The 27,158-nt window shown below is 41.0% G+C and overlaps 1 protein-coding gene across 3 annotated transcripts in view; it reads right to left on the bottom strand.

Annotated features, from left to right (window-relative positions):
* SHPRH (SNF2 histone linker PHD RING helicase) overlaps nt 1-19,171 on the bottom strand; it is a 51,567-nt gene extending 32,396 nt beyond the window's left edge. Inside the window, exons 1-10 of one of the 3 annotated variants that reach the window (XM_069010435.1) lie at nt 19,082-19,171; nt 16,006-16,675; nt 15,485-15,614; nt 8,601-8,819; nt 8,201-8,279; nt 7,267-7,417; nt 5,853-5,958; nt 5,096-5,352; nt 3,032-3,727; nt 260-511 (exon numbers count right to left, since the gene is read on the bottom strand). In XM_069010435.1, coding sequence (XP_068866536.1) covers nt 260-511; nt 3,032-3,727; nt 5,096-5,352; nt 5,853-5,958; nt 7,267-7,417; nt 8,201-8,279; nt 8,601-8,819; nt 15,485-15,614; nt 16,006-16,644 — 2,529 coding nt within the window. In that variant the 5' untranslated portion in view covers nt 16,645-16,675; nt 19,082-19,171. Of the gene's footprint in view, nt 1-259; nt 512-3,031; nt 3,728-5,095; nt 5,353-5,852; nt 5,959-6,445; nt 6,589-7,266; nt 7,418-8,200; nt 8,280-8,600; nt 8,820-15,484; nt 15,615-16,005; nt 16,676-18,363; nt 18,834-19,081 lie in introns of those variants that run through there. The other 2 variants (XM_069010434.1, XM_069010436.1) reach the window with 2 other exon arrangements.
* Nucleotides 19,172-27,158: the final 7,987 nt, after the last annotated feature.

Genomic DNA, 27,158 nt, shown 5'->3' with positions numbered 1-27,158 from the left:
TAGTTCTTTAAACTGTCAGTATAGATTATGTTAAGTATTTTTTGAGCTGGATATATTTCACTATCTGCCAAAATTCCAACAGGAGAACCATTTAAGTAAGTATCTCCAACAGAACATTCAATTCTAAAGAACATGGGACAAAGGCAAATTATATGAGTGTACTCTGAACGTTAAGAGGGGTAGAGGAAAGACTATTATTTACAATAAACTTGTCAAAACATTTTCAAGTTAAGTGAATGCATGACCAGGAATGCCATACCTTTGCAGTAGTGCATTCAACCATTTGTGCTTCATCAAGGCAGATCCTCCACCACTCCACTGCTACTAAGGGGCTTGGTATGGCCATGTAGCGCTTCTGGTTCCTGAAGCGGCGCCCATCCTCACTGTTACTGTGGGGAATGTCTACATAGTTCAGTTCGGTGCGCAGGACGTCGTATGTGGTGATAACCACCTCCTGCTCTGCCAGCATGTGGGGCTGCAAAAAGCCATGCTTCTTCACACCTTGATACACCTACAGAGATTTATATTCAACAGCACAATAGCAAAGAAGGAACGTAAGAGACACTTTGATAAAAATGCCAAAATACCATTACAGCTTAATATGTGCATGCTTTTAGCAGTGTTGCTCATATAAAAAGAAAACATTCATAAAATCTGTATTCATATAGTAGTATGGTGGGAAATTCATCTAAGCAACCTAATAATGAATACAATAGTCATTGATGTGAAATTCATATGTATAAATTTTTTAACTTTGTGAAACATTTATTTCCTCCTTTGAAGAAGATAGGACTTCATTATTTTCTACAACAGTTATTTGTTGTAACAATTGTTTGAAGATTAAATACTCTGTAAGGTTTTATGGAACAACACTATGTAAGTCATTGTTACACATCCAGTCTTCTCCTCTCCTTTACTGTAGATGTATTACTTTTCTCCCAAAAATTTTACTCACTGAAATTTAATGGATGATTACGCAAAGACGGAAATATGCATCAATATATATAAAAATCCAGAAATTATACTCTGAGTAAAGTTTTAACTACACAAGGATTTCTACAGAGATTTAGGAGATGAAAAAAAATACCCTAGGTAAGAAACAATCCCTGTGCACTAACAGAAACCTTTCATATTGACATTTGTTCTATTATCAGAAGTACTTTTCTTATCACCCTCATAGTGTTGAGCCAAATCCTTTTGGAAACATACAGATGTTAAAATAACTGCTCTTCACCCACTGATGATCAGCACATGATTTCACTGTTAACGTCACTCTTAACCCTACTTTTTCTCCCAGTAATAATCTTCCTCTACATTTGTGCATATGGCAACAGTGTTTCTGTCAACTGAAAGAAACACGTGCAGATAATTTCTTTCTGTTCAGCCCCAGAGTGGGACAACAGAGCAACCCAGCTCATTGCACATGAAACAAAACAGAGAAGTGGGGCTTGGAAGGGGAAGAAAAAAGAAACAAATTAACCAAAAAGAGCATGCGCTCTTGAAGTGACCAAGAAGAAATAAACAGCTGTAGAAGTCTTAATGATTTCTTCAAGTATTTATGAATAGTTTTTCTGGAGATTTATAACTTCGCCAAGTTTTGGTTGTTTTCACAGCAGCAGGAAAAGACAATCTGCCACAAAGCAAGACCTACTGATAAATTTTAATTTCTTGATCTATTACATAAAACCATTAGAATTTCCCATGGGTTGTAAGCAGTTGAAGAGTAAAAAACACACTTCACATGCAATGCAGAAATTGTTAACATGGGAAACTGATTCTTCGAAACAATCTCCACTACTTTCATTTTACATTTACAGAAAATAAAACATCAAATTTTCATTTTGAAGCAACACTGAAAACAAGTCTCACAATTGAAAGCTAAAAGAAAATGAAAACAATCTTGTAGAACGGAAGATGTGACACAGTTTAAAGTACTGACATTCAGTATTTAAACTATTTTACTGTTACCATGTAAATCTATTTCTGGTAATTTTTATCATTAATCAAAGCTGGTAATTAACTTGGACTGGGCCCTAGGAAAACCATGCGAGTTTTACACATTTGTTATTTCCTGCATTAAATCTAATTAGACTGCTCACACAAATAGCACTGGAGGCCTAGAATTCATTTATACATTGCGCAACTATGCATAGTAGCTGAACGTACTAGATATATCCCTGAATACAAAGTTATATCAACCTGCTACTACTTTGTTCAGAATACAAGTGATTGATGGTTTTCAAAGCTCTTGATCATTACAAAGGTTCTTGACTGCTAAAAATATGAAGGACAAAACTTGACAGCATTGGTAATAAAAGACTCTTGAATACAGTGATATTTGTACTGTAAAAAATCCTGTAAAGCCATTTTTACTACAAGTATTATTAGGTTTATTCTAGTGACAGGGTTATTAGAAATCAAGTAAAATGACAACACATGGTCTCCAAATAAGTAACATCCTAACAAATATGGCAGATGCTATAGAGACAATGCCCAAATTGTAACAGCATTGTTTTCAGTAATCACTGACGCCCAAGACTTCTTTTTTAAAGCCTGAGAACCAGAAATGCAAAACTACAGGTTTTACCTACTGAAATATTTTTTATCTAGAATGAAATGAGGAGCAACTGTCAGAGACCTGCTAAAGTGCAAGTGTACAGTGAGACAACACTCAAAACACCTATAGGCCTTTTTAAGTTCCTTGGTAGTCTCCCAAACAGCCTTCCCTCTCAGAAATCATGTGTTGTTCCAACTGCTCAAAATTTGTTTCCAGTTGCTATACAATCTCGTCCACTGATTTATCTCCCAGTGACCAACCAAAACCGAAAAAAAACCGTAAATTAATTGCAGACTGTCTTTCTGGGACACTGATGCACCATATAATGCCAAAGCATTGGTCTAGCAGCAAGGAATGTACAATTCTGACACAGAAGACAAAGACCTTTGAACTTTGAGTGATGCAGAATGTCAGACAGGAAGCCCTGAGCCTTGATAAAATAACTCTCCGGAATATGAAGCTATATAATCTTACCAGAACTCGAAGAGATGATGATCTTACATGCCTGTTGATCTCATCTACCCACTGGTGACAAATAGAACTTGGAGAAATTATCAGAGTCGCTCCTGTGGGAACTGGCTTCATTGCCACAAGGCAATGGGGACAGTAGAAGGGCCTGCTCTTCAGGTTTTCCTCTTTGTAGTTTACACATTCTGCATGCTGCCACAGGTAACATTTCAGGCACTGCACACGAGCTTTGTAGTCAGCCAATCCGAGCTCACCACAGATGCATTCAAAACGATATTCAGAGGTATTAAATGGAAATACAGAACTGGTGTGTTGTCCGCTATTGCCAGCATGTTCTTGGGAATGTGAGGACTGGACTTTTGGGATTTCCTGCTGGACATCAGCTGTAGTTTTAGAAACATCAACATCAGGATGGCTGCTCACGTCTTTGGAGACAAGGAGGCTGCTGTGCAAATCAGGAGACTTTGGGACCACAGTTTCCGGCTTAACATTTTTCTCTTCTACAGAGTTCTCATGATCTGCTTCAGATTTCCTGTTATTTTTACTAGTTGTACAATAATCATGTTCTTCCATGGCAATATTCTCATGTGAAGCAGTTTTAAAGACATTTTCAGATGTTACATCACTGTTTTTTGATTCTTTGGTTTGAGTTTTAGCATCAATCAATTGTTTCTTCTGAATGTTTTCTGAAGTCCTTGTTCCCTACAAAGTAAAATTAACCAGGAATTTCAGACTTTACGTTCAGACTTGTCCAGTGACATTTAACATCTACCAGTGCTACTTAATGTCTTCATTAATGACATAACCAGGGGGATTGAGTGCACCCTCAGCAAATTTGCACGACAAGTTGAGTGGTGCAGCTGCCACACCTGAAGAATGGATACTGTCCAGAGGGACCTGGACAAACCTGAGAAGAGGGTCCCTGGGAATCTCATGCAGTTTAACAAGACCAAGTGCAAGGTGCTACACCTGGATTGGCGGATGAACAGATTGAAAGCAGCCCTGCTGAGAAGGACTTGGGGGTGCTGGTGGGTGAGAGGCTGGACATGACCCAGCAAAGCGCACCTGCAGCCCAGAAAGCCAAACGTGTCCTGGGCTGCATCCAAAGCAGCATTGCCAGCAGGGCCAGGGAGGGGATCCTGCCTATCTAGTCACTCTTGTGAGACCCCACCTGGAGTACTGCAATCCAGCTCTGGGACCCCCAACATAAGGAGGATGTGGACCTGCTGGAGTAAGTCCAGAGGAGGGCCGTTAAGATGATGAGAGGGCTGGAACACCTCCCCTGTGAGAAAAGGCTAAGACAGCCGGGATTGTGCAGCCTGGAGAAGAGAAGGCTTCAGGGTGAGCTAATTATGGCCTTCCAGTACCTGAGGGAAGGCTACAAGAAGATGCAAAGGGTCTATTTACAAGAGTACGTAATGACAGGACAAGGGGGAATAGTTTTTAAATGAAAGAGAGTAGGTTTCAATGAGATATTAGGAAGAAATTCTTCACTGTGAGCATGATGAGACACTGGAACAGGTTGCCCAGAGACACTGACGATGCCCCAACCCTGGAAGTGCTCAAAGTCAGGCTGGATGGGGCTTTGAGCAACCTGGTCTATTGGAAGGTGTTCCCATGGCAAAGAGTTTGGAATTAGATGATTTTTAAAGTCCCTTCCAACACAAACAACTTTCTCCTCACCTTTTTCTTTTTATGAACACATAAACATATCTATACATAGATATTAAGGGTTTATATAAATTTCCAGTTTGAGGATTTGGTTAATGTTTACCAGTGTTTAAAAAACAACTTCACAGGAAGAACAGCGCAACTCCCAGTGACACTATTTTAAAAGACTTATGATAGATGTAGTTAATATTTCAGCCCCAAATTTGATCTACTTAATGATTCCTGCTTCTTTATTTATGAATGTCAAAGCAATTGCTGCAGTTTTCTTCATTTTTACCACTAAGTCAGTGTCACTGAACTAGTGCACACAGACAGTACAGCAGAGGGTAGCACACAATTTGCAGAAAAAAGAACAGCCTTTGAAACAGTCTTTGAAATAACTATGGCAGCATGTTTTACCTGCTCTTTGGTTCTTTCTCGCTTCTTCTGTTCCTTGTAATTCTTTCCCAGCTTGAAAGACCCAGCCAGACCATGTCCTTTAACTTGCTCTACCACCTGTTCTGCAATTAGCTTTTCTAGAGTTCTTTTGAGAAGCCGTCTATTTCTCTGTGTGTCGTACCTATATATAGAACTGATGTACTTAAATATTGCAATAATGGATGCTCCTTTCTTCACATTCATTTCCTTTACAGCTGCTAATATCATTACTCTTAAGCCTGTATGAAGAATCAAAACAAAACAACTTACAGCTTTAGATAAAATGAAAGTTACCTGACAGAATGCGTACTAAGGGAACTCTAAACATAGTGCTCATCTAAAAAATGCAAAACAGACAGGCAGCAGTTTTGACAAGCTTTTGCCTGAGGTAGATTGCTATTTTGCAGTGATTCTAAAACAACATTGGATAGCAAAAGAAATAAGTCACTCAATTTTCTTACTGACGCATAAAAAAGGCACTTATTTCATTTAAATGCATAAACTCTTTACAAAGACCTCCTAGTTACATGGAGCTCTGTAGCACAGAGTTCTGAGTTGGTAACTTTACTTTTGACTGTGAGTCACTTGTTTGTAGCATGCAACCCTACATGGCAGTGCTCAGCAAAAGAATTTATTTCATTCTGAAGAAGTGAAGAGTAGCCTTGAACTCATAGTCAGTGGCCAATATAAGACAATGCTAAAAGCAAAATGTATTTTAAAAGTCATCGGAAATACTTACTGGGATACTGTATTTTTTCCTTTAATTTAGGCTCCATTTCCTTTGTTTTTTTCTTTTTACTTCCCTCTAAAGGTTGAGGTGGAACAAAGAAGTTCACAAGCTTACCCTAATGCAGACAACATTAAATAGTTATTAGCTCATGTCTCTTCACAGTCACTCTGACCTTCATTAATCTTTTCACATTTGAAAATAAGCATGAGCTGATACAGATGTATGTTCTGATCCCACTAATTTGCTCATATAGCTCATTTTTAATGTACAGAGTGACACATCATTCAGTTCAGTTTCTTGGCAAACAGTGTTCAGCACCCTAACTGAAACACCAAAAGCAGCCCTGAAAGCCTCTTGGGTCCTCCACTGCTTCAGCATTAAGTTGTAGCAATCTACAGCTGTAAGTGATCTAGGTTACTGAGGTGAGAGAAAAATATATATTTAATATATAGCTAGAAACACAAAAGGAGGTAAGCAATATAGATGAAGAGCCCCTAGCTAGCTGTATAAAAGTATGTTTCTCTTTTTAGGGATTGCCTCCCAAAATTTTACTCAATTTTTAGAGTAATATATTAGCTAAGATGTCTGTCCCAACCACTTACATCATGAAACAGTTTCACTAACTCCAGCTCTCCAAAAGCTCTGGTCTCGAGCTATTGCTGTCAGTCGGCATCCAGGCACTTTAGTGCTTATACTCCCCTCTTTGCACTCCTTGGTGCTGATCCTCTTATACATTTAAGAATCATCTTATTCTCTGTAAGATTTGAGTCCTTTTAAGTGATAAAATTACAAGCAGGCAGATCACTCTGATAAATGCACAATGAAACTGACTGCCATGATTTCCAAGAGATGGAATTCACAAAGTGATAAGAGTTTACTTAAGACTAATGGTTCTTTCCCTTCAGAAACAATTTTTGCGTTCAGTGGATGTGCCAAGTTTTCACAGTATGCATGATGAGGAAAGTGAAAAGATGGAAAACTGCTGCTAAATAAGCTCATTTATTATATGAAATAGAGGGAGAGTAGAAATCTTTATTCAGAACACAAGCTGTCCCTATTTTAGGACAGAACACATGTCTAATGGATGTTTGACACTCATCAATACAATGAAGTGGAGAATGACCTCCAACATAGTAAATTAAATTATGTATTTATACACTCCTGAAGCATGTGCAAACTATATTAACAGTGCAGTTGCCTGATAAAACCATTGAACAATGGCAAAGGATCAACAGCTTGTTGTGCAAACTATTCCACCATTTATGCTGCCAAGTATCATGTCCTACAAAGAGAAAAACTTTCACAGTAAAACAGCTTTACATATGGACTTCTATAAACCAGAAATCAGTAAATTCAAGAAGTGCATTTGCATTAATTCTGAAAAGCATTTTCTTCATAGTAACTCTCACCCTGGTTTCCTCACCTCAGGTAATGTCAGATCATCTTGTTTAATGTCTGGTCCGGTATGATTCAGAATAAGAGCCAACACTTCTACTGTTTTTCCAAGACCCATCTCATCTGCCAAAATACCTCCAGGCCACTGGGGTCCAGCAGTTGGATATTCACGGATAATACTAAAATTCAAGTACATTCCCAGTGAAAGTCAGTAACTACAGGATGGTGTGACAGAGAAGCATGAGTTCAGGGACACACAGCCTAACTTCAGCTAGGCAAAGTTTGTAAGGTGAGGCATTATCTTTTATCAGTTAAACTGAGATTAACAAAAACTAGCAAGCTTTTTGGGTGTATGAACCTGACCAAGACAAATATGTATGGCAGAATTTTTAGAATTTTTTCACCTCCCAATAGGCCTTTCCCTGCTAACCTTAGAATATCATAGCATTAGTCTCAAAAACTTTGAAATATTTTTATATTCACATGTGACAAAGATCGGAAAGTTATATAGGGAAAAATAAAAAGCAAACTAGGAATCAAAAGGTTCTATTCTAACCAAATTAATGAGAAAAGAGAAACAGATCTAGTAATACCTAGCATTAATAAAAAGCATTATATTGCCCCCTTCCTTCGGACTTTAAAAACATTGGATCAGAAGGTCAAAGTCTCCAATACTCTAAGTTAAAAAATTGTTAATATTAAACAACTAAATTATTGACATTGTTTTAAAAAAAACTTTAATAATTACATCTTCAACTTGAGATCTACATATCTACCTGTGCATTACATACTCCAGTTTGTGCTTTTTTTGAAATTAAATGTATCCCTGTTCTAATTCTTCAGTTGCAAACTGAAAAACAAGTAATGGAATATCTTATACCGTACAGGATAAAGCTACCTATATGGTTTTCACAAAGTACAACCCTGAGGTGTCCTCAGCAAGAGTAACTATAAAAACATACCAGCCAGTAAATGGATTATAGTAGATTTTCACTCCATCCAGAGTGATCACCTCCCGCCATAAGAAGTGCAGCGTGTTTTCTATGGAGAAAGTGTTCATGTTACTATGATAAGGTCTCTCGATTAACAGCACACTCCTTAGAATTATTCAGCCTTTTTGTGACATTAAGAGACAAAAAGCTGAAGTCCACCTCCACAGAGCTTCATGACCAACATGATACATCAACTGCTGTTCAGCAAGACCTAGTTTATAATTTAGCATACTACCCAAACAGCGACTTTTACGAAAATATTAATGCAATAATTCACAGAACTTCTAATCAAACAGCAAGGAAACATTACTGCTGACAATACAATTGCACTTCCCTCCATTATGCAAGTTTTTCAGATCCATATACTTGCCACTACTTGGAGCACTTGTGTGGTTCTCTCTGTGAAGCATCCAATTGACAGCCTCACTTTGGTATGGCCTCAGAATGGGAATTAGTGCAGGATGTTGCACGTCCTTTCTCAGTAATTGGATATCCTGCTGATGAGTGTGCCTTACAAAGTCATAAAGCTCTTCAATATTTTGTCGCTCTAGTTCCATGTCAGATTCTTCCCCATCTTCCTCCAGCTCATCTGCATACAAGTAATTCAAGACATGCATTATCAATGAACTTGGGACAACTTTTCTGTAAATTTTTCTGCAACATATTTATTTTGCACATATGAAAACAAGCAAAGCAAAATGTCATCTAAACATATGCCATGACTGCCTCTGATTCAGCTAGCAGCAGTAGCAAACAATGAGCAGTTTAATACTTGAAATAAAGTAAAACATTGTAATAATAACAACAACAGTAATAATAACAGTAATAGCAATGAAAAGGAAAAAGAGAGAGATTAGGAAAACCCAAGAAACAAGTGATGCACAATACAATTGCTTATCTCTCACTGATCAATTCGCAGCCCATTCCCAAGTGGCAGCTGATGGCTTCCAGCCAACACCCACCAGTTTATAAACTGAGGATATTGTTATTCCTCGGTTTATAAACTGAGAAATATCCCTTTGGCTATCCTGGCCATGCTCCCTTCCTTCTCGTGCACCTGCTCACCAGCAGATCAAGGACTGAAAAGTCCTTGACTTGGGGTAAGCATCACTCAGCAAGGAGTAGCACCTCATTGTGTTACAAACATTATTGTCACACTGAACCCAAACACATGGCACAGGATCAGCTACTAAGAAGAAAATTAACTCTATCCCAGCTGGAACCAGGACACCTAAAAGTTAACATGCTGTGGTGATCACAGATGTATACATAATCAGGAAAGCTCTTTCTTTAGAATGTAGGTATAGAATGACCAGATCTTATTTATTTAATAAAGACCTTCCACTAAAAATTTCCAATCGGTACAGAATCTCAAGTATCTCATGTTTCTGATTTAAGTATTAATAATGGGTCAATGACCTTACAGAAAGGAAAAAAATATAGTGGGTTGCCGAGGATTTGCACATTTTTCATGCAATAAAGTCTTTCTTTAAAAAATTACACATTTAAAAAAACAATACAGGAGAGTCTCTTCAGAGACCTTTCAAGTTAACTTTTATTTTTTTCATCTGGATAAGAAAATTGTAGCAGCAGGACAACATGCAATTCTCACCACTTGCATCACTGCAAAAATTCAGACAAGGCATACTTTCAAAATTAAAAACACACCTCAAGAGAAGTGTGCACCCTTTAGGACAGAAGGCCTATCTGTCTTTTCTACCCTGGAGGAAAGAAGGCCTTTTGCTTATGTATTTTTCATATAATTTGGATATATGGGCAGACACAGAACTTAACATAGAACAAAAATTCATGAAAAATTCAAGTATTGGCATTCTAGAAAACAGATGTGAGAGAATGAAAGACTTGGAGGACAAGTTTTGACAGTGTTTTAGGCTTAAAATTAAAACATCAGTATCAAAAAAATACAGACAAATTCTAACCCTAGCTAGCACTGGAGATAAATTCACCCTGCAGAATTTTGATTTAGAAAAAAAAAAAAGATTGGAAGCAAGTCAAGGCCATCATTTTCAGCATGTTAAAGTATATTTAACATTCTAATTAAACAGCTAATGGCTGGCACACTTAAATTTTAATTCTGGTACCTCAGGCTAACAAGAAGAGATGTACCTGGCAAAAACCAGAAAGCTTAATCTTAAGATAAGGTTCAGGAGCTGCTATTGGGACTCTCTTTCATGAAAAGCAAAAGCTTTCTTTCACTCAAATGGGTGGTTAAGGTAAAGAATGATTTCCAAAACAAAAGCAGGAAATTATATGCCTATATATGGCAGCCATCAATGCCCCCCGCCCCCAATGCTTTTAAATCAAAAGGAACACTTCCAGTGCTTCACAAGGGAAACAAGAATATGGAAAGACATTAAGTTTCTATATATTCATGAAAACTTTACATATGACTTGTAATGCAAAGAAGGCAATCAGAGTTATTAATGAGCCAGCCAAATGAAAAGCACCAAGCAAAGCACTCCGCTTTATATATTAAAGAAACCATTCAAAGGGAGCCTATAACACACATCCCTCACTTTAGGAAAAGAACAGAAAATTAGAGTGTTTGCAAAGTTATAACTTTGATCAATGAATGTGATATATAATGACACCTATCATCATATTTGCTAAAATAATAGTCTTCCAATCTCACATTTTTAAGCATAATAAATTGGCTTCTATATAAACTAGGTCTATCCAGAATTTTACAGGGGAGCAAAGACCAAAATATAATTTAAAGCAATTTTTTTTTAATACAATTGGATTTTTTTGTACATACCTTTTTTGTTTTGTTCATTCTTTCAGAGATTTCTTTTTCATGATTAAATGGTTCTATGTACCACAGGGATTTTGAAAAGGATGCTAGGGAAGTTTACCCCTCTTTCAGTTATTTATTAAACAGTGAATATTTAATTATGCTTTCAAACATTTCAAAATGTAATTCAATTACAGAGGTCTCATCTTAATCTTTTTTACATTTGAGAAACAGATGGTATTGTATTATCTAAAAATTCAGTTTCTTTGATGCTTTTCAAGTACTGATTTAATTCCTTCAATGACTGAACTACAGTTCTGCTATTGCATCTACAGTAGGATCTTTCCTTCTCCAGATTGCTGTATAACACTATCTACATTAATGAAAAAAGCCTAGATGAATGGAAAACTTGTTGCATCACATGTGGTAGTAAATATTGCAAATACCAAAAACATCATTGTACAAAGAATTTATTCTTCTTAAGAAAACTGAAGGCAAATGGTATACAATACATGCCATTGCCAGCTACCTTGCTCCATGACATTATGGGAAAACAAAATCTGAGCCATTTACCATTCACTGGAACAGACAATTCAACAGACTTTTTAATCTTTTTAATTATAAAGACTATGGGTTTTTTCATACTAAGAAAACATTTTGCTGTATCTGTAAGCAATTTATGCCCGTGTGTTCACTGAAGCTACAAGAAGAGGCATGTAATACTATACAGAAGATACAAGCTATTATAAAACCAGCAACTTATTAAAACAAACAAAATAAATGTCTACAAACAATTTTCTCAAAAAGGTGGTTAACTCTGCAAGCAGTTTTTGAAATTCACGCAACTTCTCCATAATGTGCACCATTATCGAGCCAGTAGGGAAGGTGTCCTGCTGGCTGCATTGTCTGTGTCTGCAAAGACAGAAGGGCTGGCAGGTGATGTGTTGGCTGGAGGCTGTCTTGAGTATGGCAATCACTAAATGGTATGGCTTTGATTCTTGGAGAAGTAAGGTGGGGTGCCAGCAGAACTGCTGCCTCAGACCTCCAGAGCACAGACTTTGGCCATTTAGGAGTCTGTCTGACAGAGTCCCATGGAAGGCAGTCCTGAAGGGCAAAGGGGCTGGACATTCCTCAAGAATGAAATCTTAAAGGTACAGGAGCAGGCTAGCCCCATGTGCCAAAAGAAAAGATGGCAGAGAACATCCAGCTGAACAGGGAGCTTTGGCTGAAACTCAGGGAAAAGAGAGAGTTTATGACCTTTGGAAGAAAGGCCTGGCAGTTCAGGAGTACTACAAGCATGTTGTGAGGTTACTGTATTCAATTTTGGGTCCCTCGCTACAAAAAAGACGTGGAAGCGCTGGAGCATGTCCAGAGCAGAGCAACGAAGCTGGTAATGGATCTGGAACACAACTGCTATGAGGAGCAGCTGGGGGAGCTGGGGTCATTTAGCCTGGAGAAGAAGTAGATGGCGGGGGGGGGGGAACCTTAGACTCTCTACAGCTACCTGAGAGGAGGTTGTAATGAGGTGGGGGTCGGCCTCTTCTCCCAGGTAACTGAACAAGAAGAAATAACCTCAAGTTGCACCAAGGGAAGGTTAGATTGGGTAACAGGGAAAAATTTTTTCCCATAAAGGGTTGTCAAGCATAAGAACAGGCTGCCCAGGGAAATGGTTGAGTCACCATCACCAGAAATATTTAAAAGACATGTAAACGTGGCACTTAGGGACATGGCTGAGTGACTTGGCAGTGCTGGGTTAAAACCTAAATGATTCAATGATTCAATATTAAATATTTTATCACTTTTTTTTTCAGATTACTTAATGCATCTATGCTATTCTTGCCATAAAATAGACGAGCTTCTGGCCACAAAGTCTCAAAACCATCTAGAAGAATATTAACAGAATTAGCAGAGTACAGTGAGGAAAACAAATATATAAAAATTAAATGTAGCAATAGAGAGGTCATATCCTTTATTTGTGTAAACGCTTGTACACAACTCCAGCATTAGAATTTGCTCATCAGTGAGGGGAACAAGAAGCTTCATCATGGAATGTTATTGGATAAATTTCACTTTAGATATTGACAAGTGTTAAAATACATACTTAGGTGTAATTTTACAAAAAACTCAACTAATTCTGTTTAAAAACAGGTGGAATTTAAACAGAGACTAAGTTGTTAGAAACGTTTAAGAGGAATGCGTTCATCAGCACAGAATGAAGGCTGTATTATTTTGTGCTACATCAGTAAGTAGGTGCTCAAAAACTGTTAAGAAATGAAACTAGTTTCACAGTGCATAGTCACCTGGGGTTTTCCCTCACAAGTATTTTTTACTTCTGTGACATGCTTTTTCTGAATTCAAAGCAGAACATAATGCACACTGTGGACTTACATAGTGGTTTAGTGACCATGTTTTGTCCTCTAACACTTTCAGGATAATTCTTTACCTTTCATTTGGTTTCACTAACACTGAACATTAAAGTTGATGTATTTACTGAGCTATACACCTACCTACTGAACTACAACCCTACTTGCAACAGTTAGCAAAGAAGACATAATTTTTTTCTTCTGCGCTGTTTTATATTCATCTATTGAACTTCTACTGAAACTCCACTGCCTAGTCTGCTTGCAAGCTTTTAGCTGTTCTTCATCTGTTATGCTGAATAATACATTTAAACATGTTGATACCATTTCACCAATCATTCATTCTTTTTCTCAAAGCATTAGTAATAAATTAAGCTGCACATGTCTTTGTAGGACTTGACTGGTGATTAGCAATCATTTATTTCTGTTCTCCATGTCAGCTATTTTACTTTGTCATTTACATGTAATTCACTGGCATGAAATCAAGACTCTATTATTATTTTACAGCACATAAAAATGCACATGCTGAAAAATGGTCAGAATCTTTACCAGTTGGCAATGTAGCTCCTTTATGAACCTGAGCTGGTTGCATGGCTTCTGAAAAGCTAAGGCATGACAACCCAACTGCTCAGGTCTACATTCTTGCTCCAGTAACTTTGAGGGGCATGTCTTCCCTTTCAAAAAGTGCCTCTACACCTGTAAGCCACACTGAACCAGGTAGTCCAAATAAATACCCATTTAGTGTACTGAAGACAAATGCCCCAGGTTTCAGCAGAAAATTACTCTGGATCCCAAAATAAGTCACCAGTCATTTTCTTCACAAACTCTTTCCCCAACTTTTCCACAATAAGAAGATATGCAGAGAAGAAAACTGTGCTTTCTGCTATAGCATTACTTTCATTTCAGCACTCTATCATATGCCTTAGACATCTCAAGTCTACAAATTCTCTGGCAACTATTCTGCTTCCAATACATTTATGATAATGTATTTCTCCTAATGGATTTAAAACCATTACTATTCATTTCTAGACCTTAAACTATTTATTCTTCAGACCTCTTCTTGGATCTGCTTTATTGTGCTTTCAAACCTAAACTGACATATCTGTGTCAGTCAGACTTCAGTTTTTGGAAGGATGATTTCTTACATGCAGTATCTTCCCCACTTACTGAGTTATCCTGGCCCATCCCCTGGTACACCTCAAATCTTTCCTTACAGTTGCACATCTGTTCTTCACAGCAGGTAAGGATGTTCAGATTTTATTCTGTTAGCTCTTCCTTTGAGCTTCTCTTTAGCAAAGTTGCCTGATTTTTTATACAACTCTGCCTTTTCTACTTAACTGCAGTTATATGGGGGGGGGTGCTAGGCTTCTGTTGCAAGAACACACACTCACTATACTACAGTCACTGAATCAGTCTTCAGCCAACATTTTGAATCAATTCTATACTCAGGAACGAACAAAGGCTGGTTAGGTTGTTTGGTTGGGGTTTTTTTTGTCCTCAAGTTTCCTAAGACATTACAACATAAAGTCATTGTTTATCACCCTATAAATCTGTAATACTACTAAGTGTAATCTGGCAAACATATCTTTAATTCTGAAATGATAGCAAGGCCCATGTTTGTCAATCTGCAGTGGTATATTCTCAAAACTGTCATACAGCTGCATTCTGTAGTATTTTACATTGTAACTTCTTTATAGTATAAACCAAACCGAAACCTATCACTGCAGTTGTGTGACAGGCACCAACCTGGGAACAAATTTTCCAAATTTAATTCCTGGTTCTTTTAAACTGATCCTGTATAATTCGGACAAGATACTGTAGATCTGTTCAAACGACACACATGAACTGGTGAAAACTGCATTTACTGCCAAAAAAGTAAGGACACAAAACATTTCTGTGCTTCAGTACCTATCTGTAGAGAAGAATTATCATCTCTAATTTCAGCATAAACAAATTAGCAAATGATTAATGGTCAGATAATAGTATTCAGTGAATTACCTAATAACATTGCCTGCAAAATAAGAGTTGCTCTGTATGGCAGGAACTACTATTTTCCCTTACATTTTCAGCTACTACACAAGACAAGCTCTAACAACAAAAAATGTTCCTGTTCATCAACAATCAACTTTATGGCATTACCTGGAATTAAAAAACTGTAGAACTTTTCCATGAGTTTTTGAATCATCTGATTAGCTTTTTTGGGTCTTCCACCTCCGTCACTGAGAAACTCAGGTTTACTTAGCCCAGCTTCAAGAAGGTAAATCCCAACCTGTGAAAAGGTTATACAGCTAACAATTTAATTAACTGTTAAATTGACAAGAAAATTATAAATGGAGGAGCATGAAAATAACAACAGTGGTTTGAACATTAGCAGGTAGAGACAGATATAATAAATCTACTAAAACAAACATTTAGAGGAATTACAGCTAAAAGCTTCTGTGATTCCTTCAGGTAATACATTGCTAATGGTGAAAAAGAAAACATTTCTAGGAAGACACACACTGAAAACATTACAAAAGCATTTAGAAACTATACATTTTCATTACATTATAAATATATAGTAGCTGCCAAACCTTGTTGTTCAGATGTTTTTATCTTGTATTTCAAACAAACAAACAAAAAAACTTTCAAAATGCAAAACAAGTATAATGAATGCATACCTTTAAAGCCTGAGCCTCTCCAGGTCTTTGATAAAGTCCAATTATCTTTTTCTTTTGCAACCATCTCAAGCCTTCCAATATTTCACCACTTAAAGTTGCTTTCACCAAAATACGTTGTTCGTAAGTGCCCAGGTATTCTTTTGTTTCATTACTGTACTCTTCTTCACTTCTTTCATGAACACAGACCTGCAGCTCATCATCAGAGTCTCCTCTCATTAAAGTAAAGCTCCTGTCACGGAATTCATCAGCTAGAATTTGCTCAGAAGGCAGGTGAAGAGCAAATTCTCCCAACAAAGCCTCCCAGGACCTATCTGCATGGTATGGCAAGACTATAATATTTAGCTGTACAGACACAGGAGTCAAGATGGAATAAGAGTCTTCTTCATCATTAACTGTCAAAAACTTGACAGATTTTGAGCCACTGCCTTCTTTCTGTACAAGATCTTCATCAATGCTATCATCGTTTATAACAATGAAAGATGCAGAAGTGCTTGGAACTGGAATATGGTCCTCATTCGTTAGTTCATCATCTAATGTCACCATCTCATTTCTCCGGTCTTCATGCATATTCCAGCAGAGCTTTTTCTTCTTCTCCTCATCCACTTTGGATGGAGGTGCACGTTTTCGACGACTACTCATTTTGCCGTTTTCTCAATGGTATTTTCAGTATCTGCAAGGTGAAGTAAATCAGTCAACAACAGGCATTACAAAATCAAATGCCCACACTAGAATTTCACTCTGCAAAATTCTGGGACACAAACATAAGTACTATGCAGTCAAACTGTTCAGAAGTATTAGCTTTAGAGGGCCTCTCCTATTCCTGCACCATCACACAAAGCTCGACATGAAGCACAGTCTTGTACGAGATTTTCTAATTTTGCCAGACAGCTACAGACAAAGATCAACAAGAGTGCTTCATTTCAGAGATGTTACTCAGAATCTTGTGGGACAGATATAAACCAAGAAACAGTGGAATCCTTCACAGTTGGGGGTGGAGGGAGACAGCAAAAAAACCCAAAACAAACCGAAAACAAAAGTGCAGGAAGTACAGGAGATTTGGGGGTGGGGTAAACACACATAAAATTCCTTTTTCCTTTCAAAGCCTACACAGAACTGAAACTTAAAGCAAACTTGACACAGGGCTAGTCTGAAGCTGCCACTACATAAGATATGGTTTAGAGCCCAGGCTATGAAGTTCTGTCCTTCAAAGTCCCCAATGACCTTCCTACTAGCATTGAATAATTTTCCCAGGAAACTGTGCATCCTGGGCCCTGGATATACAAACTGCTTGCAGAAGAGCCCTTAGTTATCTATTGTACATTTGAGGGGAACCAAACACAAAACTAAATGCAAAGTCGTACTGATTCCGACTAACTGCAAACCTAAGTCAAGATGGACATCCAACTCCTTAACTGACTCTGGGCACAAAACTAATTCTGTGGATAAAATACCAGAAAATAAAGTACACCTGCTAAACGGTATATATGAAGAAGCAAATTATAGAATATTAGACCAATCTGGGAAACTAATAACTACATAGTCAAAACCACACGCTCTTAATTAAATACTCAAACAAGTAGTAACTTTTTTTCAATAAAAGATTTTTTACAAGGAGTTTGAACACAGCAATAGATCTATGACCTCATATTACATTTTGTCAGTATATATATTGGTGTCAACTCAGCTTGTGCATACAACTTTTAAAGGAAGGTAGGAAGATGAGAGGAAGCTTATTCCAAGCTACTGAACCTAGTATGCCATACCCTAATGTTAAAGCGGCTTATGCTGGAACAAACAGAATTCCTGTTACTGAAAAATTTTAGAAGGGTCTTGGGAAAAAAAAAAAAAAACCAGACACAAACCATAACAAACAAACACTAATTGATAATTCATGAAAGCCGAAGGAAATATCCTGGAATATACAAATCTTGCTGCGTTTGAATTTCAAACACAGAATCACAAAATCAATTAGGTCGGAAAAAGACCTCTGAGATCATTGAGTCCAACCAGGGACTGAATACCATCTTGTCAACTACTAGACCATGGCACTCAGTGCCACATCCCATCTCACCTTAAACACTGCTAGGGACAGTGACTCTACCACCTCCCTGGGCAGCCCATTCCAATACCTAATCACCCTTTCTGGTAAGAAATTCTTCCAAAGGTTTAACCTAAACATTCCCTGGCGCAATTTAAGGCCATTTCTTCTCATCCTGTCACAGCTATCCGAGAGAAGAGGCCGACCCCCACCTGGCTACAGCCTGCTTTCAGGCAGTTACAGAGAGCGACAGACTCCCATAATTACACAACAGAGTTAAGGGAAGGAAGGGCGAGTTTTCCAAAATAATGCTCACGCACACGGAGCGATGCTGACAGCACTCGACGCAAATCCCGACGGCGAGCAAACAGTGCATTTAACCCAGAGGCAGAAGGGTCCCCGCGGCATCCCGGCCTACACGTGCACACCAGCTTGGGCATCGCACTCTCAGGGACAAACGGGAGGGAACAGCTCTGTGTGAGTGGGGTCTGCTTACAGCTCCCGCGGCCAGCAGACGCCCGTGCCTACAAGGCGAAGCGGCAGCCGCACGCGGGGCAGGTGAAGCGGCCGGAGCTGTCCGCACAGGCAGCGCCGCGGCTTCACCGCCGCACCGAGCGCCCGCCGCCCCCGGGGCCGGGGCCTCCCGCACCGCGCTCCGCCGCAGGGACGCGGACAGCCCTCATTGTCTCGCAGGAAAGTGACTGGAAGCTCGGGAAGGCGAGCCCAGCAGAGGGATGCGATACCCTCGGCAGTCGGCACTGTACCACCGCGACACCTGCCACCGGCGGGATCTGCGCGGCTGCGGTGACCCCCCACCGCCGCCCCCCCGGTCACCGCGCAATCGGCCCGCGGCATTCCTGGGGCCACTCGCACAGGCCCCGGGCCGCCAGGCCCCGCCGCCGCCGCCCGCGGCACGGCCGCCCCGACGCGCAGGGCGAGCGGCGCAGGCGGAGCGGCCGTTCACGGCCGTAGCGGAGGGCGGGGGGCAGCCCCGGCGGCGCAGGGCGAGGGGAGCGGGGCGCGGAGCCGCGGACGTACCGGAGCGGTGACGCTGCTGCCCCGGCGGCCGCGGCTCCTCCCGGCTCAGGCGGGGCCCCCCCCGCGCGCCGGCGGCGGGGGGGGGTGTGTGGGGGGGCGAAACCGCGCCGCCCCGGGCAGTGCCGGACGGAGCCCCCGGGCAGAGGGGACGGGGGGCGGAGGGGGGGCGGGCACGGGGGCCGCGCGCATCCGCGCTGGCCCAAGCGGCAGCCAATGGGCTCCGGGAGCCGCGGTACTTGCCCCGCCCCTCCCCTTACGTCAGCGGAACAAAGAGACAGGAGGGGCGGGGGCAGCGCAGGCGCAGTTGGGTGCGCCCCTAGCGAGGGGGCGGGGAAGCGGCGGTGCCCTCAGCGGGGCGGGGCTGGGGGCGGGGCGAGCGCGGGGCTGTGACGTCACGTCGGTGGGCGTGGCCGCGCGGCGCGCGGGCAGGGGGGCGCTGAGAGGGGGGCGCTGGGGCGGGGGCGTGGGAAGCTGGTGCGGTCCGGGGATGCACGGGAAGTCCCGCCTCAGCGTGGGGAAGTCCTTCACTGGGCAGGTGGCCGTGCACTGGAACCCATTGTCCGGAGGGGCCGTGGAGTCTCCCTGACTGGAGATACTCAGGGACCGTCTGGTCGCAATCCTGTGCCACGTGCTCCAGGATGATCCCGCTTGAGCAGGGAGGTTGGACCAGATGACCTCCTGTGGTCCCTTCCAGCCTCACCCACTCTGTGATTTTGTGCCTGAAACACTTGGCAGAAGAGAGAGGACTGTTCAGGCATCTGACAAAAGCAATTAAAAGAGCGAGTTTCTGGGCTGTTAGCACTGTGAAAAGGCAAAATCAGGCCAATTAATTGTAAACAGCAAATATCACTTCAGTAAAAGCCACGGAAAGAGGCTGGTGAAGTTGCTGAAGCGCAAGTCCTACGAGGAGTGGCTGAGGGAGTCGGGGTTGTTTAGCCTGGAGAAAAAGAGTCACGGGGGGACCTTATCGCTCTACAGCTCCCTGAGAGGAGGGTGTAGCCAGGCCTCTTCTCGCAGGAACCAGCGACAGCATGAGAGGACATAACCTCATGCTCTGCCAAGGGAGGTTTAGGTTGGACATTGGGCGTAATTTTTTCATAGAAAGAGTAATTTAACATTGGAACGGGCTGCCCGGGGAGGTGGTGGAGTCACCCGTGCCTGGAGGTGCTCAGAAAATGACTGGACATGGCACTTAGTGCCATGGTATAGATGACAAGGTGGTGTTCCCTCCGAGGTTGTACTCGATGACCTGAGGTCTTTTCCAGCCTAAGTGATTCTGTGAAATGCACAGATTGACACTTGGAGACAGCTGTAAATACACAAATAGAAAACCCTTTACAGCAAGAAGGCAGGGTTCTCTTTTATAACAATTCTTTCAACCATTTTTTAGTATTAGTTTTTACAGATTAACTCCTTACTTGCCTGGGTTGATTTTCTACCATTTTCAGCCCTTCTGAAAGGATAAAGCCCCTGTGGGCTCAAAAGAGCTGCTCAAAACCATGCTGTGCAGTAGCTTTGGAGTGTTGGCCCTTATGCCGTGGTCATTTGGCTGTTTTAATTTGCAGTGTTTAATTTCACATTCCTAAATTAAAATTAGCTTAAAAAGCATCTCTTGGTCCCATGTTACAAGAGGAAATTTCTGCCGAACAGAGATGGAAGGGTAGACACAATCACATAGAATCATTTAGGTTGAAAAAGACCTCTGAGATCAAGTCCAGCCTCTAACTGATCACCTTGTCAATTAGATCATGACACTAAGTGCCACATCCAGTCTTCCCTTTAAACACCTGCAGGGACAGTGACTCCACCACCTTCCTGTGAGCAGTCCATTCTGATGTTTAATCACCCTTTTTGTGAAGAAATTCCTACTAATGTCCAACCTGAACCTCCCCTGGCACAGCTTGAGGCTACGTCCTCTCATCCTGTTGTTGGTTGCCTGGGAGAAGAGGCCGATCCCCACATGGCTATGGTCTTCTTTCAGGGAGTTGCAGAGAGCAGTAAGATCCTCCCTGAGCCCCTTTTTCTCCAGGCTCAGCACCCCCAGCTCCCTCAGCTGCTCCTCATAAGATTTGTGCTCCAGACCCTTCCCCAGCTCTGTTGGCCTTCTCTGGACATGCTCCAGCACCTCAGTGTCCCTCTTGAAGTGAGGGGCCCAGAACTGAACACGGAGCTCGAGGTGTGGCCTCACCAGTGGCATGTAGAGGGAGAGAATCACTTCCCTGTTCCTGCTGGCTGCTCTGTTGCTGACACAGGCCAGGATGCCTATTGATTCAATCTGTAAGACAGTGAGCAGCTGAAGTGATGTGCTTCATTAGGAATTTGTGAAGCTAGCTTGTTTCACTTCCTATTACTGGTATGCATCCATATACCTGGGTAGGCAGCTCCTTCATAGGAAGGGCATCCAGGTTTATGTTGCAAGATGTGAATATCAAGTTTTCCCGTTCTGAACTGGCTTTCTTGATGGCAGGAGTCAGGGCAGCCAGAGGACAACTTCCATCGCAGTTACTGAGGTGACGGGGGCATGCTGCCAAGTCCGGGGCAGTGTAGAGTCCCCCCACATGGGACCTCAAAGATGTGACTCCTCATGCAAGTGTCCTGCACCTGCTGTTGGTGCCCTGATGCTGTGAGAAAGTCCCACAAGTGACTGCTGCTCACCCTCCTCCACTTGGTGGACTCCACCAGCAATGGGAAACAGGAAAGAAAATCATACACTTCCAGAACGCTTATAGAAATAGCAGACAATAGTTCATGCCTCTGGTCACAGGCTCATTTACAGGGCTGTTCACAGGACCATGAATCTCTTAATGAGTCCCTGTCCTTTAGTTAGCTTTTCTATTTCTATATTGTCCATGTCTTCTATTAAAAATTTCCTCTCCTGGGTTGAGATTTTTGCTTTCTTTGGTAGGGATGATGGTCTTTAAAGAGTTATAATATAAAGCATTTGTGAAACTGAACTTTATTTTCTCATCTATATGTCATGAAATCTAGTAAGCAAGAAATGAACATTTCTGCTTTCAGAAGAGGAGGAAAGCACAATGGCCCCAAGAGGGTCATGACAATACCTGTCTGAGCCTCTCTTTTTTCTCACCCTCATTTGGTAAGAAATATCTTTCCTTGTTCTCAGGATAAACAACCTTGTCACAGTCCTCCTGCCGAGGGAAGGAGGAGATAACTCCAAACAGTGTAACAGTCAAGCTCTGGCCATTCCCAGGCAGCCATTGTCTTGGCACTGCTCAAATTCCCCCCGGCTTAAAGCTGAGAAGCTCTCCCTGCCCACTTATTGGGTCAGGACTCGGTACTCCTTAGGACTTCTGGGTAAAGGTGTAGTGACACAACACTAGAGGTCCTTTAACAAGTAACGATTTTCTTTGAAGAAAAAGTCACATTTGTTAATGCAAAGATGAAGGCACATGGTTAGCAAAAGGCTGTATTGGTAAACCTTGCAATGTTATATGAGAAGAGGAGGGTGGGAAAAAAGTAGAGAGAGGAAGGAAAAAAGGGGTGAAGAGAGAGAGATCATTGGTCCTGGATCCAGCATAGAGCCAAATAATGGAGATCTTTGGTGTGTCAGGAGCACTCGTCTGAAGTTCTTGAGTATACTCCAACACAGTCAGAAGCACAAATCTTACCAAAGAAGTGTCCCTGCTTTGGGGAAGAAAGGGGAGCAAGCCTGTTGATTTGCCAGTAAGGTGATTGTATTCTCAGCCTCTGTCATGAAGGATTTCAAATGCCAGTTTATACTTTTGGAAGAAGTGGAGGTGAGACTGTGCTGCCATCATAAATGGGGGCAGGGCAACCAGTTTATATGTAAAAGGAACAATTTATACCTAGAGGAACAAAGCGAGGAATTACAAAGACTGTGGGTCTAGTGGAAGGGCGGAACAGAGCCATAACACCTTAGCATTACTCCCTCATCCACCTGACTGCAGTGATAAGGGTCATCTTCCCCTCAGCTTACAGTTCACACTTCTCATGGAAATCTCTTAGCTACATATCTCATGGCATATCTCATGGAACACCTGACTGTTACCTTGCCTGTTGTGGCTCCACAGTAGTGTTTGACACATTTCCTGGAAGTTTATAAAGGGGTCTCCACATGCTGTGTCCATCCTTTGTCTGAAGGAGTTTTGATTTTCTGTCTAGCCACTTACAAACCTATACTTTGAAATAAGGGTTGAGATCAGGTGGAAAAATTCCTGTTTCTATTCAGCAGCTAATGACTAAGGATCCTAGCGATTAGCACCCAGTAATTTCTCTCCTGTTCTAAAGGACTTCAGTGCATGAAAGAAGATAATTGCCATTTGATCTAACAAAATAAAAAGGAACAGTATAAAGAGAAGAGAATATGACATAAAATAAGACCATGTGATTTTTTTGACCACACTTGAGAACATAGCCTCCCTTGCCTATGAATAAAAATTCCCCTGTGCTTTCAGTAGCAACTCTTAAAGCCCAGAAAGAGTAAGCAAATAAAGTCAGGAGATGTGCTACTTTTCAAAGGGTTTCTTTTTTGAGGAAGGATGGAGAAAACAGCATGTTAGTTGTTGTGGTATTTTAAATCCCTTTTTTAGTTGCAAAGGCAAGCAGAAATCTTCTAAAGAAAATCAAAATTTTATTTGTCTCCAGATTGGTTCTGGCAGGAAATGTGAATGTTTGTAGCAAATGAATAAAAATGAGGGAAGATAGACTATATTCCCTGCACTACAATGATTGCATGTGATGCTGTGCCTCAGCAAACTCATGTGTTACCCGGGTAGTTAGCTAGCTAGGAAAAATCTATTGAGCTCCTTTGATAAAAATCACCATGTGACAGAAATGGAAAGATGGACCCCAGTGGAGGCATACTATCATTCCAGTCTATTCTAGATTAATAAAATCATAAGCAGTATTCTGTGCCCTGGTAGGAAATTATTTTCATAGGTTAAGCTCTTGCCCAACTTCCATAGTGTTTGGTGTATGTAATAGAAAATAATATAACTATCATAGTGGGACTTTGAAAGTGTTGTCATATAATTGCTACCATCCACAGTGCATAATGCTGCTTTGGGCAAAAGAGTGGAGGATTTAAATATTTTTTGGAGAGCTACAAAGAGCAGAATGTTATTGTGTGCCAGAAGCAATCATGTAAGCCACTAAGCTAAGAACCCAGCATGCAAAAAATACCATGGAGCTATGATGGCAAGCCTCCTCGTTTTCACTTCTTCAGGGCTTCCACTGTGTTCTGTTTCCTCAAAACAGAGAAGTTCAACATATCACTCATGCCCTTCTGCCTCTTAGCATAGCATCTCCTGGGGGAATCTACCTGCACCCTACAGAATAACACACTTCAGGCCATCTGTCTCAGCTCACATGTATGCACAATTCTTGTACACCCTTGTCCATCTGCCACTCAGCTGAGCTACGTGCTGGTTTTGTGAAAACCAGGTGATACACCTGACCTCAGGACTGACAGCAGCAGCTGATCTGTCACTGGTGGGAGTTAAGCCCATCTCCCTTTTTCCAAGAGAAAAGGACAGTTAAAAAGACTATCTAAATATAGAGCAGAAAAAAAATAACCATGTCATTGCATCTAGGACATCGTCTAGAGTTACTATGTAGGATTTGGAATCCAGTTCTTGGAGTTATTTAAATATATACCTAAATAAGGTGTTTTCATTGCTTTAATATTCTTTTTATAAGCCTTTTTTTTTTTTTTTAATGTGACAAAAATGCATAAAGGAAAAGTTTGCAGTTCCTGAGAAAAACAAACCTTCTAATAAAACTGGAATTAAGTAAATAAAATGTTTATAATAAAATCAGTAAAAGCATTTGGAAATTTAGGCTCAAAATATAGATGTTTGTAACATAATACAGGGCACAGTGGTTTGGAAGAAAGCTGAAGGATGCTTACAACAAAGAGAGATTTCAGACTTTATCTATTACAGATATATTTCTTGGCAGTGAAAAATGCTGATTTTCACACTCTGGCAAGAGAGGATTTGAATTCATAACATGCCTCTGTAATATAAAAATTAAGCAAACCCAAACTGCTTGCAGAATTCTTATCTATGTTTTATACTGTGGATAAAAAGGCAAATCAAATCTAATTTGAAACAAAAATGTGCAGTCTTTTGGAACAATTTTATTTTGGCCTCTTTCCTCATAAATAAGTGATAAACAGTCTTGTTAGTTTCTGTCAAAGAACATACGAACTTCATCAGGGTTGTTATTTCTTTGATTTATCAACTTAGAAGTATAGAAAGATCTGCAGTTCTCAAGCCAGAAATCAATGTATTTATTTCACACAGATGAAAATATGCCTCCACAGATGTTTTCTTTGAGTTTACCAAGGTTTGGTGTTGAAACAAGTACATAAAGATTGATGTGGCTTCATTGCAGAGGGTTAATAATCATTCTCTTCAGAGGAGTATTATATTAAATTATCTGTCCGAAATTCACCTTCGAGCCCGCTTGGGTGATTACCTGAGTCAGAGAAAGCGGCAGGTTTCAGAGGGGGCAGGCTGAGCACCGCCCAGCCTTTGCTCTGGCTCTGGGCTGCGGGAGCAGGCGGTGCTGACTCACGGACTGCACAGGGCACGGAAGAGCCGAGGAGATGCCACAGAGCTGTCAGCAAACTGCCCAGTGCTTCGCGGGAGCTACGCCTTCCGTACCTGGATGTTGTTAGTGCCAGGCAGCTTTTCTGATGGAAGACATAGGGATATTTCTCTCTGCAGGATCCGACGGAGGTGAATAAGATGCGACACTAAGCCACAGGGGAATTACAGCCAGGCAGCTCTCAGCTGGGCTGCAGAACTGGATGCTTTCTGCTGCTCTTGGGACCTGGTCCCTTACAACTATTCCCTGAAAGGTGCAGTAAATCTGGAACAGGAGAGGCTCGAGTGTGGTGGTACAAGGTTGACGCTGCTGTTCAGGGAGAAATGTTAAGATAGCAGAAGCCTCTAGACCCCTTGTCGTGTGGGGCACTGTGGGTCCCTGGAGCAAGTCTGTAGTAGAAAGGTGCCTGAATCATCCCCGAGTTGAGATTTTACTTTGGCCTGGGGCATTAACTCACTAAGGCAACAACCTTAACTAATGAGAAAGGATGTTTTCTCTGGGTATAAATGTCATTGTATTTCTAAATATACATACACTTAGGCTTATTAATCAAACTATATTTTTGCATGTCTTTGGCCTAAAAATTAGAAATGCAATGAGCAGCAAGCAATGAGAAATTACTTTGGGGCTTCAAATGTGTGTTTTGTTTTGTTTTCCTACATGGTACCACAGGGAGCCCAGCCTAGTGGGGGACTGATGGAATGGCCCATGTGAATGAGCAGCTCGTTTTTTGGCTTATCACCAACACAACTGGTGCAAGCAATTTAAGTATTTTGGTACTTCTGTACATATTTGCCACTTCAAATCACAGAAATTTGTAATAGAGTTTATATTTTTCTTTAATTTCCAGCAACTGTAGATATTGTCCTGTTACTACTCTCTACTTTGCCTTTCCCCATCCAACCAAACCCAGATGTATGGATTGTGTTCTAGCTGTAAAACAATAACAAAGAAAAATTCTGTGTCTACTGTGCTCTCACTAGGGTAGATGCATAACCTGTTATGTAGCTCTACAGTTCCAAAGCTTGTACACAAATGTCAGTAATAAACCATGCTTCAGTCCAGGTCTTTCCTGCTTTCAGTGCTCTGGGGCTTTTCTTTTTGACTTGTTTTGTTCGAAGGCATTTTCCTACATGGTGCCCCATCTGTGTACCACAGGACTGTTCTGCCTCCTAGCTGGGCTGGGTAGCATCCACGTTCTCTGACTGGGGAAATGAGTCAGCAGAAATGACTGTGCATCACTGAGCACAGTCTCGGGGAAAGAAACCCTACCTTGTCACACAATGAAACAATGAAATATTACATCTCATGACCCTGGTTGAGTAAAAATAAACCTTTTTAATTGAGGAGGTAATTGGAAGCTACCAAGAGATGAGAGAACAGGCTTTTATTTGAAAAATGATTGTGAGAGAAAGTAATGGGGTCAGAACAAAATATTTTCCCTTTTTTTCTAACAAAGTATTACTTTTCATTAACTATGGTT

The sequence above is a fragment of the Aphelocoma coerulescens genome, chromosome 3 (assembly GCF_041296385.1).
Source record: "Aphelocoma coerulescens isolate FSJ_1873_10779 chromosome 3, UR_Acoe_1.0, whole genome shotgun sequence".
Classification (NCBI taxonomy): domain Eukaryota; kingdom Metazoa; phylum Chordata; class Aves; order Passeriformes; family Corvidae; genus Aphelocoma; species Aphelocoma coerulescens.
The sequence above is the reverse complement of the archived record's forward strand: the minus strand, read 5'-3'. Positions and strand labels throughout refer to the sequence as shown.